At 35.3% G+C, this 16,207-nt stretch overlaps 1 protein-coding gene across 13 annotated transcripts in view; it reads right to left on the bottom strand.

Moving 5' to 3' along the window:
* Window positions 1-11,426, bottom strand: part of smoc1 (SPARC related modular calcium binding 1) — an 82,588-nt gene extending 71,162 nt beyond the window's left edge. For 12 of the 13 annotated variants that reach the window (XM_067368157.1, XM_067368156.1, XM_067368160.1 and 9 more), the window contains exon 1: window positions 11,061-11,426. In XM_067368157.1, coding sequence (XP_067224258.1) covers window positions 11,061-11,165 — 105 coding nt within the window. In that variant the 5' untranslated portion in view covers window positions 11,166-11,426. The remainder of the gene's footprint in view (window positions 1-11,060) is intronic. The other variant, XM_067368169.1, reaches the window with a different exon arrangement.
* Between the last annotated feature and the right edge of the window lie 4,781 nt (window positions 11,427-16,207).

Raw genomic sequence — 16,207 nt, 5'->3', positions numbered from 1 at the left:
TCTGTGAACGTGTTTATTTGTAAAATATGAGCTTAAGTGGAAATGAATCACACCCATTCTGTCAGTTTGTGTGGGCAGGAGTTTAGTTAAGCATAGAACTCAGAGGAGCACAGAAGCCTACACACTTTTGCCACTGTCACATTTAACAATTTATAACGTCCCCAGAAAGTATTTGTAGATTTTGGGGACACTTAAAGGTGCCCAAGAATGCTTTTTCACAAGATGTAATATACATCTAAGGTGTCTCCTGAATGTGTCTGTGAAGTTTCAGCTCAAAATACCCCATATATTTTTTTTAATAAATTTTTTTAACTGCCTATTTTGGGGCATCATTAACTATACACTGATTTTAGCAGTGCGCCGCCCCTTTAATTCGCCTGCTCCCTGCCACACAAGCTCTCGACTATATTACAGCGCATTTACAAAGTTCACACAGCTAATATAACCCTCAAATGGATCTTTACAAGATGTTCGTCATGCATGCTGTATGCATGCTTCGAATTATGTGAGTAAATTTGATGTTTACGTTTGATTCTGTATGAGTTTGAGGCTACGCCAAATGGCATTTACAAACAACTGATTCTAATACTTCTCTTACAACTAACATTTTTGCAGTTACTTTTAAAAAGTGGCCACAAGGCACTTTAAAGGGTTAGTTCACCCAAAAAAAATGAAAATAATATCATTAATTACTCACCCTCATGTCATTCTACACCCAAAAGACCTTCGTTCATCTTCGCAACACAAATTAAGATATTGTTGATGAAATCCGATGGCTCAGTGAGGCCTGCGTTGCCAGCAATGTCATTAAACCTCTCAAGATCCAGAAAGGTATTAAAGACATATTTAATTTTTATGTGAGTACAGTGGTTCTACCTTAATCCCGAATCAGGGGTTCGGAGCGCCAAAGTCACGTGATTTCAGGTCTTATGGGTGTAGAACGACATAATAAATGACATAATGTTCATTTTTGGGTGAACTAACCCTTTATGTGGATGTATAAAGTCAACTCCCTCAAGTTCACACAACAAGCAGTGGGACCAATATGAACAAGTTCCAATAATACCTAACATTTTGTCAATTTTACCATTAAAACCTAACATACATATATTTATGATATCTCTTTTGCACATTTATTTGTTTTTATAACTAATATGATGATATTCATGCATTTATAATTGTATTTAGCTGTAGCATAGCTGCCTAAATATCTTTTGCGGTCGCTGTATGTAATTCATTATTGCATTGCGAATGTTTCCTAATCAGTACACATCTTTCCTATAGAGTGAAATATTTGTTCAGTAGTCAATCCATAAATCCCACTAGTTCTCTGACACCGCTAAACTCTTATGTAAATCATTAAAACAATCCTCTTGTTGATTAAACAATTTGTCAAGCACATTTTCCTAATTAAAAGTGATCTCCAAAAATGTTCTTGTTTTTCAGTTTGGGGGTTATGACTAATGTTTCTTCTTAGCACTCTATTTTGAGAACAAGGATACTCTTAACTTTTGCCTGGACTCCTCACAATAAAGTGAAGATTTCTGGACGAGCTGGAGACACCAGAGAAATCTCATTGCACAGATGGATTTTTATTCTTGGCAGGCGTGTATGTGTGTGTGCATGTGTGTGTGTTTAAAAGTGTGTGTTTGTTTGTATGTGTGTGTGTGTGTGGGTTTTAAAAAGAGTGCCAGAGCTACTCACGATAATGTGTGAAGCACCCATTACCTTTAGGAAGAATAACAGCAAAAATAATGGGCAAAAGCGGACTTCTGATTGGCTGCTACAGAAATAGCGGGCCAAGTATAGCTGGCATCCATCAAAAAGTTACAAAAAAAAAAACAAGTGCAAATTCTGTTTCAAATTAGAACTCAATTTCAAACAATATTTTGCAGATTTTCAACTTATAAGGTTGCTACACTTAAAGGTGCCATTGAACTGAAAATTGAATTTACCTCAGCATAGTCGAATAACAAGAGTTCAGTACATGGAAATGACATACAGTGAGTCTCAAACTCCATTGTTTCCTCCTTCTTATATAAATCTCATTTGTTTAAAAGACCTCCGAAAAACAGGCGAATCTCAACATAACACCGACTGTTATGTAACAGTTGGGGTGTACGCCCCCAATATTTGCATATGCCAGCCCAATTCTTTATAAATCTCTCCAACAGTGTAGCATTAGCCGTTAGCCACGGAGCACTATCAAACTCATTCAGAATCAAATGTAAACATCCAAATAAAGACTGTACTTACGCGATTAGACATGCTTCATGACGAACACTTTGTAAAGATCCATTTTGAGGGTTATATTAGCTGTTTGAACTTTGTTTATGCAGTGATAGAGTCAAGAGCTCGGGAGGGGGCGGAGAGTGCGCGATTTAAAGCGGCCGCAGCATGAATCGGCGCATTTCTAATTATGCCTCAAAATAGGCAGTTAAAAAAATTAATTAAAAAAAATCTATGGGGTATTTTGAGCTGAAACTTCACAGACACATTCAGGGGACACCTTAGACTTATATTACACATTGTAAAAAAATGTTCGATGGCACCTTTAAATATGTAATGACCAATGTTTATGTAATAATAGTGAAAAAATATATTTTAGTGCATACAGTACATGCAAATTGGAAAGCAGACAGAGTGTGAGAAACTGGTTATGCAAACTTCAAATCCCCTCCTAAAACAGCTTTGCATTATTAAGTAACAACTGTCAGATTTTAAACAATGAAGATCTGAAATCATAATCCCTCTTCTCTGATCATTAGACTAATTAAATCCAGGCTAACAGGAAATCCGCTTCCTGAACTTCCTACTTTGTCACTCTAATGATACAACTTGGCTAAGGAACAGTCATGTTAGTTCTTCTGGTGAATCTCACTGAATGTCTGATCATCCACACACACACATAAAAAAATAATAATAAAAAAAAAAAAACGGAAGAAATTTGAGGAACAAATCAAGTGTAGCGTTAACACACACAGCATCCCAATATAAGTTTAATTCAGTATTATGAGCAGCTTTATCGTGTTGCTCAGGAGCTAATTATCCTCCTCCATCCACAATCAGGACTTGGCATTCTGATATTCCTCTTTGACTCATTTGTCTTGTATTATGCTGTTACATTAAATTATTGTCATTAAGAACATTAATGATATCTGCAATGCATTCTGTTTATCATAAGAACACTGCTTTCCCTGCTCTTATACATGCTAGGCTGCATGGATGGGCTGGGAGTTCTTGCCCAGAGCAAAATCATGACACCAATCCAAACTATATACTAATTGTCAATCATCTTTGACGATAGAGGTCCTAACAGAAAATATATCTAAAAAAAACATCATGTTTGCTACCAATTTCTATTTCGCATTTCAGTTCTGAGCATCAAAGTAATGAATGGCCTTGACCCAGTGCTTTACTATCAATTAAACTATTCATTGAGTGAATTCCACTCTCTAGGTCTGGGTTTGTTAAAATGGACAGTCTGTATTTAACCAAGTCAAAAACAAATAAGGTAAGCAGGTATCCATATTCATTTCAGTATCAGCAGACGCAAAATGCTATTAAAGGTGACAACTTTTAAAGTTAAAAAATTATATAAGTTATAAAAACGGTATAAGTTATGTAAACGATATAAACACCTTCTGGGTTCTTGATTTTATCGATTTGAGCAACCATAAATGACGCAAAACATACGAATTTGAGTTTTTTATAGATTCCTATATAGAAAAATCACTCCCTGCCCTCCAGACTCATTTGCGCTGCTGCTGTGACGTCATGTGCAAACAACCTATTGGGAATCACCGATTTCTTCTAAATGCCAATCCAGATTTCAGAGACACATACAAACACACAACAATTTTTCACATTCTTTGTAGGAATTTGTTGTTTACCAAATGCCTTTGATAATTTGTCCCAGAGCTTGTAGCAACAAATGAAAACACGCAGACTAAATAACAACTAAATGTTGTTTGTCCATTTCAGTAGCACAATAAGTTTTGCAGACATCAGTAAAACACACTTTAGGATGCCAATACGGCAAATTTGTGACATGCTTTTCAGTTGATGAAACCTGCTATGTCATGACTAATGGCTGTCCGGTGAGGAAAAAGAGACACTATTTTATCGGGCTGTAATTGAAGCCTCTGGGAGGCTGGTAATCTCTGGTATTTTCTCAAAGAAAGCCGTATCATTAAATGCTGATAGTCATTGCTATCTCTCCACAGCAAAATGCCATAGCACTGACCCAGAACACATTCTCTCTGTCAGAAAACCTTCCTTATCCAAATCCCAGCTGTCGCTCACTGTATATCAAGCACACAGCACTGCTTTTGGCCCACACAGGGAGAACAGCCTTTTGTCCCCTTACTCTGTCTCCCAACTTGTTGTCTATCTCCTTCACACACACATTTTCTCTCTCTCTTTACTTGACTATCTAGTTCTGTCTTGCTCACACTATCTCTCTCGCTCTGTCCGCTCCAGCCCTTGTTCAACTCTGCTGTCTGCCTAGTGTAATTTAGTCTGGAAAGATGATGCATGCACACACACACACACACACACACACACACACACACACACACACACACACACACACACACACACACACACACACACACACACACACACACACACACACACACACACACACACACACACACACACACACTATAGGGGCTGCACTCTATGGTTGTGCAACAAATAATCATTAGTCGTTACTTTGACATACTGGGGTTTTTTGATACTGGGTTGTACACATTTTTCAGGCACTTTTGTATCGCTTGGTATTTTTCATGTGACTGACATCACAAGAACTTCTGTAGAAAGATCTTAAGTACTTACTATAGGTTTAAATAATATCAGTATTCCACTGGGCTACACTTGGAATCTTTCATTTTGCATGCTAAATTCTCAGTCACGCATCTATCCCAGTCTATTTTTGCAAGGGTGCTTTACATTATATTTTTTTACCCCATTTTCCTCGCTTTCAATTCACATTTTCATCCTTTAAAATCTTTATCTAGATATAAAATAATTTCAACCATTGTAAGGAACAACTTCACATTATAGTAATTCTGCCTGAAATTAGAGATGTTACCAAATTAAAGGTGCCCTAGAATCAAAAATTGAATTTACCTCGGCATAGTTGAATAACAAGAGTTCAGTACATGGAAATGACATACAGTGAGTTTCAAACTCCACTGTTTCCTCCTTCTTATATAAATCTAATTTATTTAAAAGACCTCTGGAAAACAGGCGAATCTCAACATAACACCGACTGTTACGTAACAGTCGGGATCATTAATAAGTACGCCCCCAATATTTGCATATGCCAGCTCATGTTCAAGGCATTACACAAGGGCAGCCAGTATTAACATCTGGATCTGTGCACAGCTGAATCATCAGACTAGGTAAAGCAAGCAAGAACAATACCGAAAAATGGCAGATAATAACTGGCATGATCCATGATATCATGATATTTTTAGTGATATTTGTAAATTGTCTTTCTAAATGTTTCATTAGCATGTTGCTAATGTACTGTTAAATGTGGTTAAACTTACCATCGTTTATTACTGTATTCGCAGACACAAGAGTTGTCGCTATTTTCATTTTTAAACACTTGCAGTCTGTGTAATTCATAAACACAACTTCATTCTTTGTAAATCTCTCCAACAGTGTAGCATTAGCCCGTTAGCCACAGAGCATATAGCCTCAAACATTCAGAATCAAATGTAAACATCCAAATAAATATTATACTCACAGGAATCGATGCATGCATGCAGCATGAATGACGAACATCTTGTAAAGATCCATTTGAGGGTTATATTAGCTGTGTGAACTTTGTTCATGCACTGTATAACTGCACTTATAGTCGAGAGCTCGGGAGGGCAGGGAGTGAGAGATTTAAAGGGGGCCGCAGCCTGAATCAGTGCATAGTTAATGATGCCCCAAAACAGGCAGTTAAAAAAATGTATTAAAAAAAAATCTATGGGGTATTTTGAGCTGAAACTTCACAGACACATTCAGGGGACACCTTAGACTTATATTACATCTTTTGAAAAGACATTCTACGGCACCTTTTAATGACAGCCATATCCTTTATTTCTTATAAATTGGTATATGTGCTAGACAACATTATAAATAAAATAAAGAAGACTTTCCTCCTCCAAAAAACGACCCTATAGGTTGTTTTTTCAAGCACCTTATTATGACCAATGTATACGTTTTAAAGTCATGCAGGTGTAAAAATGTTACATGTTATGTCTGACGTCATGAAATGACGTATGACTGTCGTTACCAATCAAAATGTGTGTTCATTTAAATGCAATTTTACATGGTCCCTTACCCGCCATTTGTCCTATTTCCATTTAGCAAAACTCTTTTTTTTTATTTTTTATTAATGACTACACCTACCCCAACCCTAAACTTACCCTTAGTGATTTATAGTGCATATACACTTTATGAGCTCTTGCATTCCCTGGGATCAAACCCATGATCGCATATTGTAATGCTCTACCAATTGAGCTACGCGAAACCTGAAACCTTTTGACTTTATTTTTAATTTTGTCAAAAAGACAAAAAAAGCTTTCTGAAAAGCTTTTCAGTCTAATTGCACCAGAGTTTATTTGGAAGCGGACTGAGCCCTTTCTATTCAGTGGTAGGGCTCGTGCCAATGTTCGAATGGCAGCATTCACACTTATTCAAGTGAACTGCACTAACAGAGCAATCACACTAACCAGAGTTCATGTTAATTGAACCAAGCCTGCCAAATGTGAACACACCCTTAGTGCACATAACCAGTTATAGTGAGTCTGGCTTGATTTTTATGACAGTACAAGTTGTTTGAATTGAAAGTGAAAGCTTTTCTTTCTCACCCGCATCACCTCAGCTGTGTGGGCCTTCTCTATGTCAACAGAGTGCTGAAGCCTGCTGATGCTGTACAGTGTATCATGAGTTATATATACAAGGTAAACAATGAACTGCTGACTGACTACTTTTCTAGAATATTAGATGCCTGGTTAAAATTATTACTTGTGCAACACACACCAAACAATCACTCTTTCGAAATACATTTAGATAAGAACCTGCAAATACATGATTCCCACATAAACTCTCTCTCTCTCACACACACAACACTAACACCTGCATCATTGGGTCATTGGGTGTGATGTGGGCCGCTCCAATAAAAAAAGCAGAGAGGAGGGGGGCCGGGGGCTTGGCGCTCATCTGCGGAGTTGGGAGAATGTTGTCTTGGCATGGAACTCACACTCGCCTCGCCGTGTTTGTTCTTTACATGACTTTACGAGGTTTCAGTGATGTACTTGAGCAGGTATGTTGTATACACCGCTTTCCCAGGCCACCTCCATGTGTCCATTTTTCAATCATTGTTATGTTATTTTATGTTAGGTTCGTTTTTACAGGGCAGATTGACCAGATGATTTGTTTGTGTGGATAGCTATGTCTGAGAAATGAACGTTTTGGGAATGCTAATGTCGTATCATTTAATTGAACTACTGAATGGAAACAGATTAGACTATGTTTTTGTCATGTTGGAAAAAGTTCACACTCTATTAAGTCCATACTTCAAAGGGAAGGGAATATTAAAGTGCTCTCAATAGGTCTTGTACGAATCATGATTGTTTTCTTGAAAGTTGTTGGGAAAAAAAAACAAAGAGCTTAAGAACACAACGATAAAAGAGTCTTTCAATTAACCCACAAATATGCCAGTGACTAAAGTCTATATTAAAAGCATTCACTTTGCAACAAGAAACCAATTTAAAGTCACTGCAATGCATTAGTATAAGGACATAACCTTAACAACTTTAAATTATTGTTACCAAATTATATATTAAGTATGAACTACTGTAAAATGAATGAATGTGAATGTACTGGTTACTTTCTGATCTGCACAATTGGCAACTGTTATTACACAGTAATACAGTACATTATTATAATTTAATTTTGATAGATATATAGATAGATAGATAGATAGATAGATAGATAGATAGATAGATAGATAGATAGATAGATAGATAGATAGATAGATAGATAGATAGATAGATAGATAGATAGATAGATAGATAGATAGATAGAAGGAATTTTAAATACGTTTATTTGTCCTTACACATTGTGTTTTGTAATAATAATAATAATAAAACTACCCTGTTTGTGTCAGCCCAATGCTAAAGTCAAACTCATCACCATTTTTAATGCTAATAATGTGATTTAATTCACCATTAAACTACACTGACAATGTGTTTCCTATTGTGGTACTCAAACTTTGAAGTTTTATTTGTTTTTTTCTGTTGTTCTTTTAAATGCTGATGCCAAGCTACCACAAGCATCAAGTTTGTCAGACTGTTAACAAGTAAATAACAGCGAAAGTTCCCAGTGACCTTTGCACAGCACCAGATTAAAGGTGAAGTGCATGATTTGTTTGATGCTAAAATACTTTAACCAGCCTTATACAGACTGACAACTCTAAGAAAGTTTGATTCACTGTGGCAATATTGGCTCAACCGATCATGTGAGTTTGGGGGAGGGACTATCTGTTTGTCCAGACAATGGAAGATGAGTGGAGTGTTGTTTATTTGGAAACTTGTTTATTATGATTATTTATGCAATTCCATTTGGTGATGCTGGCAGAAGAGAAATTATACTTTAACCCAAAGATCTTAAAATGAACAGACCAATGCCTACTGACAGTCGGTATATTCACTGTGCTCAGATGCATCACTGCATATTGACAGAATTAAATCCTCACAAAATATTATCTTCTAAGTCTGCGGCATGTCAGAATTGGCTTGGTCAAAGAGCTCTGAATTACTGTGACTGGAAAAGTGTGCTAAATTCATGTTAAATGTGGAAAAGGAAACCTAAAATCCCTCTACTGTCAAGGGACGCTTCCTTTCTTTCTTTCTTTCTTTCTTTCTTTTTTATATATAAACCCAATCACCCAATTGGCTTTCAGAAAAGAGCTTGATCCTGTTATTGGCCCAAATACATCCTCCAGCCCAGCACAGCAGCCATAATTCCTCAAGAAACTTTGGGTTTCGGAGCTGACAGCATTCAGAGATAAGATTTTACAAATGAGGCACAGAAGGGAGTATAACTTTTGAAGCATTTAACTTCAGATTTTTTAATAGCTTTTTTAACACAACCTTTCTGGCCTCCTGTAATGATTAGATGAGGATGATGAAGGATGTTTTAGCACTGTGGAGATGTTTCTGCACTCTTTTCTGCTGTTGAGCACAACAAATCACATATGTACATGCACACACACACACACACACACACACACACACACACACACACACGCACACACTCTGTATGGCTACTATTACAGTACATTTCAGTCTGCAGAGTTCTTGCCAAAATAAAACAAGTAAGCAGATATTATATCACAAGAGATAAAAGTCTGTGAGTGTTAATGGCAAGAGAAATGAGAACGCGGCTGCATAAGTACAGAAAAAGGGCAAAATCATTAAAAGGAAAGAAGTCATTAATGCAAAGATTATCTAGCGCGCTTCTCAACTCTTCTAAACAGTCAGAACTTCATTTCTTTCGATAATCATGCAGAAACTGGTGCTGTTATCAAAATGCGTAATTGTTTCTTATCCATAATTAAGAAAGAAATTTAGATGCAGGGCTATACATGTGAGCTAGATACAGCTGATTAATTGCATTCCCAAAGGAATTTATTTTGATACACTTTTAAAACCTAGTTATGTATCTCAATGAGGTCCAAAGTGTTCCATTCAGATTAACTGGTTCGGAAAATATTTCCTGAAGGCAAAAATGTGATGTTTTTGTACCTTGCAGTTAGAATCTTCTCAGCAAAACAATTCTTTAACTTCATCTTTACTTTGTTCACTTTTGGAGATACAATTGTAGTGTGCTTTTAGTGTGTGCGATTTTTATACTGACCACCCCCTCCAACCACAAGTATTACAATACCTCAGCAGCATCCACAAATTTCTCTCTTCTGCTCTCTTTCTGATTTGTACTCACTTTCACTCTCAATGGTCAATCTCAATGGTCTCAGTGCACAAATGAATGGACATTTACCACAAGAGCTCTGCGGCAATCTTCACAAACCATTCTTCTGTCTGAATTGCTCAAATACTTGAGGACATAAAAGAATGCTGCGGCAATTTGATTTCTGGGGCAGGTTGTCATGCCTTGACCGGTTAGTGTTATTAATCACGTATCCAAGTTCCTTTAATTGTCATTTTTTAAACGTTAAAAATCCTAAAACAAGAAAGGATGTTAAGCTCACCACCTCGACACAAACTTAGTAATCCCGACTGACGCATTTGTATTTTTTGGGAGGATCATTTATTAAAGACATCATATACTATTCAAATCTGCAAACTGATTCAGCCGCAGAAAGAAATACTCCACTCTTTGTTGAACTCGTATGAAATGCTGCATTGGAAAAGCAATGGTCCTCTTTTCTATGGGCACAGAGGGGTGCACAGGAAGCAAAAGACCTTTATGACAAAAGGTCAATGGGTGTACTCAAGTCTCACTGACAATGTGCCTCAGCAAGCAAAACCCAACTATTCAGCTGAATCACTAAAAGATGCTCTGACGTTGGGTTATTATGCATTCTAGAAAGTTTAGTTAATCCTTCTAATATGTATAAAACTAATAATAAGTCAGGACAGAAAATGAGTTACCCTGGTATTCAGGATGCAATGCAATATACTTTAAGTCAGGGTCACTGTATAAGGCAACAAAAATATGCTGTAAAATTTGGTTTATTCTGCCTATGTCTGGTTAAGCTTGGTGGTTACGCTGGTCAAAACTATATTCTGAGTAGGATGCAGTGACATATGTTTGGGGCACTTTGATTTAATGGCATTGTCTAAAGTTTCACACATAGAAACACTGCATCAGAATATTGACTTGCAGTCTTGCATTATTATTTTATCACAATGAATTGTCATTGATACAGTATAAGCAGTGTATGTGTCACACTGACGCACTAAAGTTATCAGAATGACAAATGCGTAAATGTGAACACATGAGGCGGAGAGCGGCGTTACGCACGGACTTACCCGAGGACCACTGGACTTCTGCGCTGAGGCTGGTGGCAGGCACTTCATCATCAGTAGCGTGTGGGAATACAAAAATACAAAAAGGACCAGATTGTGGCAATACATTCTGTCTGACGTTGAAGTATTAAGACAACTGACAGCCTACGGACAAGATTAACTTAAGAATTGGCAAAGGTCCCAAAGTTGCAGGAAATTCCAAAAGTTTGCTCCCATATAAATTGGTCCTCAGCGGGTTTCTCCTTCACATATGTGCGTTTTCATAGTGCCAGAGAATACGCAGACAAGATGATGATAGTCGTAGTGATACACTCTTTCCACTGCGTGGGATGTACTGTCCTTTCCAGAACTACAGGTTGAATAGTTTTGTCTTACACTTTGGGACGCGTTTAAAACCTCAGGAGGTGGGATTTCTTGGCGTGATTGACAGGGGGAACGTCCAATGACAGCGCAGTTAGGCGGGGTGGGGGGTGCAAAAGTCCGCGGATTAATCATCAGTCCGCTTGGTTACAGCAAGAGTAATGACGCACAAAGCTTTCTTTGACGCAACTTATTTCTTGTTTATGGTTGTTTAATTAGCGTTAAAGAGATTTATATTATTATTTTTTATATGAGGTAGCCCTCATATACAAATAATATAAATCTATTTAAACATATGTGGCAGGTTGTCATATATGTTTAATCTTCCTATTATTGTTATTAGCCTACTTATTTCAATAGAACTTAGTTCAAATATTCTCAAATATAAAATATAAATAAAATATATATAATATATATATATAATAATATAAAATATATTATAAAATATAAATTCTCAAATATAAAATATTCTCAAATATATATAAGCTTAAAAATATAAAGCAAAATAAAAGCTTATATTGTTTTAAATATTGATATGTTGTGGATGTTTTGTTTTACATAAGATGGTATTATTAAATATATATATTTTATATATATATATATATATATATATATATATATATATATATATATATATATATATATATATATATATATATATATATATATATATATATATATTGTGACACCTTAAGCCAACAATTGTGCATTTTTTTATTTATCTTATTATTTTTCTCTTTTTTTTCAAAATATTATTTTTAGCTAACATGATTGTGTATCATCACATTTTAACTTTTTCATTCATTCTTAAGATGTATGTCTAAGTGTGTGAGAAAGAGCATTCTGATAGCATTCTCTCTCTCTCTCTCTCTCTCTCTCTCTCTCTCTCTATATATATATATATATATATATATATATATATATATATATATATATATATATATATATATATATATATATATATATATATATATATATATATATATTATACATACATACACAGAGTCAAACCAAAATGTATTCAGACACCTTGAACATTTCATTCATTAATACAGTTTATTCACTATAGTTTAAAAAATGGTAATAAAATATGACAAGATAAGTTAATATTACAAGTTAAACTTTGTCAGAAAAAAATTATCTTAATTATGTCAGATAACACTTAAGCAAAACATGGTCAGGTCAAAGTTTCTGAATATTTTTGGTTCCAAATTTTTATCAATTTTACTGGAAGTCCATTGTATGAAGAATATTTGGGTATAATATGTCACATATTTATTTTGCTATCCTCACTTACATAAATGAACTATAGTGTCCTACACCCACTAGTAAAAATATATCAAAAATATCAGAAATGTCGGAATAATTTTTGGTTTGAATATATATATATATATATATATATATATATATATATATATATATATATATATATATATATATATATATATATATAAATATATAATTCAGTAAATCCAACCAATAATTAAATTTTACTATATTCAATTGCATTTTAAGGAGAAATGGAGAAAAGAGAGGCAAAGCTCTGGAAAGCAGGGCTCAGGTCTGCCTCCATGCGGTACTGCTATCAAAGATGTGGGATGTACCTTGATCTGCCGTTACGTTTCCGATGGGATCTCTCCCCGTGGGGCTCGGTTATGCCATGTCCCACACCGTGTCAGCTGGTCTCTGCCTGGCCGGGACTGTGTGAAGTTCTCCTGGGGGAGGGACGAGGGGGGACAGGAGTGTCTAATGGAATGTTAACGAGATCACTTTATGTCCTGTATCCACTTTCCTCCTGCCCGCTCCTTTAACCATGTCCCCATACAAAACAAAGCCGCTCGCTTTCTGGCGTGTGAAAAAAAAAATTGTTGTTGGAGAAACGTTGACCAACACAGACGGCTGTTGTCACTTGGCTGGACTTGAAACAAATGTTTGACAAGGGCAGAGAGAAAGGAGAGGGCGAACAAGCTGAAAAGGACTGTGCTGCCCAATTATCACACCGACCCTTTCCACAGATCCTCAATGGCGGTTCACTGTCTGTTTATAGCAAGCAAAGCCGACAGAAAATTAGCAGGTGTCTGTAGACAAGACCAGCCAGCCCAAACCAGCGGGCACCCTGCCGACTCCAACGCAATTATTGCCAGGCTATGCACATTTCGTGGCTTTAATCAACACATCAGTACAGAGAAGAGGTCTCTTCCCCCACCCTTATGTTATTATGATGTCTAAGATAACCATGACAGGCCGCTTCATGTTAAGTGTCCTTAATACCTTTGTACTTTAAATTGTGTGGTTCTAACTGCTGTTAAACCCATTTACAGCTTTTATAATTAGACATCTGGACCAAGCTTTATTGTGGTTTTACCAGCTTTCAGAGAAGTTAAAGTTTCAGTCCTGAGAGATTCCTTCAGCTAATGTCTTTGACAGCAATTGTCTTTTTAAAGGTGTACGAATCCTCACCAGATGTCTTATTAATCCATGAAATGTTTTATTATAGATGCACTTTTTTTTTCTTTTCAGAAATGCATGGTTTCAGTAAAAGACATTCTAAATGAAGACATTCTAAATGAAGTTCAAATATACTCTATGTAAGTCTCTTTTGTAAATTCATATGAAGAAATGAAGAGTAAGTTGCTGACATTCAGTAAGTGTATATTAAGGGAATATTTCATGTTCTGTACAAGTAATGCTCAGCTGACCACATTTGTGGCATAATGGCACAATGTTGATTATTACAAAATAAAAAAGTTTACTCTATTTTAAGATGAACATGTTACAGTGTAATTGTACAATTAAGTAGGCAACTGAGTATTAATCACCTGTACTTATAGGTTATTAGGGTTTGGTTTAGGGTTATTTGCAAGATTTACTGTTATTACTAGATGTAATGTAATGAGGTCACTGTAAAAGAAAGAAAGAAAAAAAAAAAGAACCTTAAAAAAAATTAAAGGCACTTACAATGTAAGTAAAAAGGGCCAAGGCTGTTTTAAAAGTACTTATATTCATTCTTCAGTTAAAAGTACTGTATTACTTGAGCTGTAAAGCTGTTTAAATCGTAATTTCAATACAATTATTAAATTGGTTAGAACTTTACATAGAAAAGTTAGTAAACGTTTTTTTGTTTGTTTGTGTGTTTATGCCCCATATAGTACTTTTAAAACTGTGAGTATTTTAACTTTTACAGATTCACTGGCCCTTATGTCTTCCATTATAAGCAAGATTTTTTTCTTAAATAGAAGGGATAAGTGTAAAGTGTAAAGTGTCCTTTAATTTTACAGACAATTAAGGTGACACATATTATGTTGGTTACTTACTAGCTGTAAATTATGTTTAATTTCAAACAACTAACCCTAAACTGAACCCCAAAGCCTAAACTACACTCTATGTAGTTATTTGTGCAATTAGACTGTAGCAAATATCTTAAACTAAAGTTTAACCAATTATTGTGCAGAGTTATGATTGGATAAGTTTAATGAGGAATATTGAAGTTCATATTGAAATCTCAGACTTCTGATTGCAAATAAGGTCTCAATTGTTAACATTAGTTAAAGAAGTAGTTCACTTTTAAATAAACTTTTCCTGATAATTTACTCACCCCCGTGTCATCCAAGATGTCCATGTCTTTCTTTATTCAGTCAAAAAGAAATTAAAGTTTTTGATGAAAACATTCCAGGATTTTTTTCCTTATAGTAGACTTGAATGGGCACCAAACAGTTGAAGGTCAAAATTAGTTTCACTGCAGCTTCAAATTGTTCAACACGATCCCAGATGAGAAATAAGGGTCTTATCTAGAGAAACCATCGCTCATTTTCTAAAAAAAAAAATGAAGTTTTTACCTTAAATGCTCATCTTGAACTAGCTCTCTTCTTCTTCCTCTCTATTTGAATTCCAGCAGTGTAGACACTGCTAAGTGTATTACTGCCATCCATAGGCCAATGTTTTAACTAATTTTTATATGCAATATGCTAGTGCAAGTATATAACAATTAGTTCAAACTTTGACCTGTGGAGGGCAGTATTATGCTTAGCAGCATCTACACTGCTGGAATTCAAATAGAGGAGAAGAAGAAGAGAGCTAGTTAGATGAGCATTTAAGGTTAAAACTTATATATAATTTTCCATTTTTTTCAGAAAATGAGCGATGGTTTCACTAGATAAGACCCTTATTTCTCATCTGGGATCGTGTTGAACAATTTAAAGCTGCAGTGAAACTAATTTTGACCTTCATCTGTTTGGTGCCCATTGAAGTCTACTATAAGAAAAAAAATCCTGGAATGTTTTAATCAAAAACTTTAATTTCTTTTCGACTGAAGAAAGAAAGACCTGGACATCTTGGATGACGTGGGGGTGAGTAAATTATCAGGAAAAGTTTATTTAAAGGTGAACTAATCCTTTAATACTGTATATTAACTAAAATGGACAAACAATGAGCAATACATTTGGTATTTATCATAATGTTAGTTAGGAACATTCATGTTCATGTTAGTTCTCAGTGCATTAATGTAAATAAAAACAACTTTTGATTTTAATAATGTATAAGTAAATGTTGAAATTACCATTAACTAACATTAATAATTAATAAAAGCTGTAGAAATTTTGTTCATTCTTAGTTCATGTTAGTAGTTAATTAATGTTAGCTAATGAAACCTTGTTGTAAAGTGTTACCCAAATTTCTTAGAAAATCTGTCCTGGAACTGTAGAAAAGACACTGTGAAGTCTCCATTTTGTCTCAGTGTAATCTCAATGGACAAATAATTTAAATGTCATTAGAGACTGTACATTCCTACAGGT

This window comes from Chanodichthys erythropterus, chromosome 18, assembly GCF_024489055.1.
Source record: "Chanodichthys erythropterus isolate Z2021 chromosome 18, ASM2448905v1, whole genome shotgun sequence".
Classification (NCBI taxonomy): domain Eukaryota; kingdom Metazoa; phylum Chordata; class Actinopteri; order Cypriniformes; family Xenocyprididae; genus Chanodichthys; species Chanodichthys erythropterus.
Note: the sequence above shows the minus strand (reverse complement) of the source record. Positions and strands in the feature narration are given on the sequence as shown.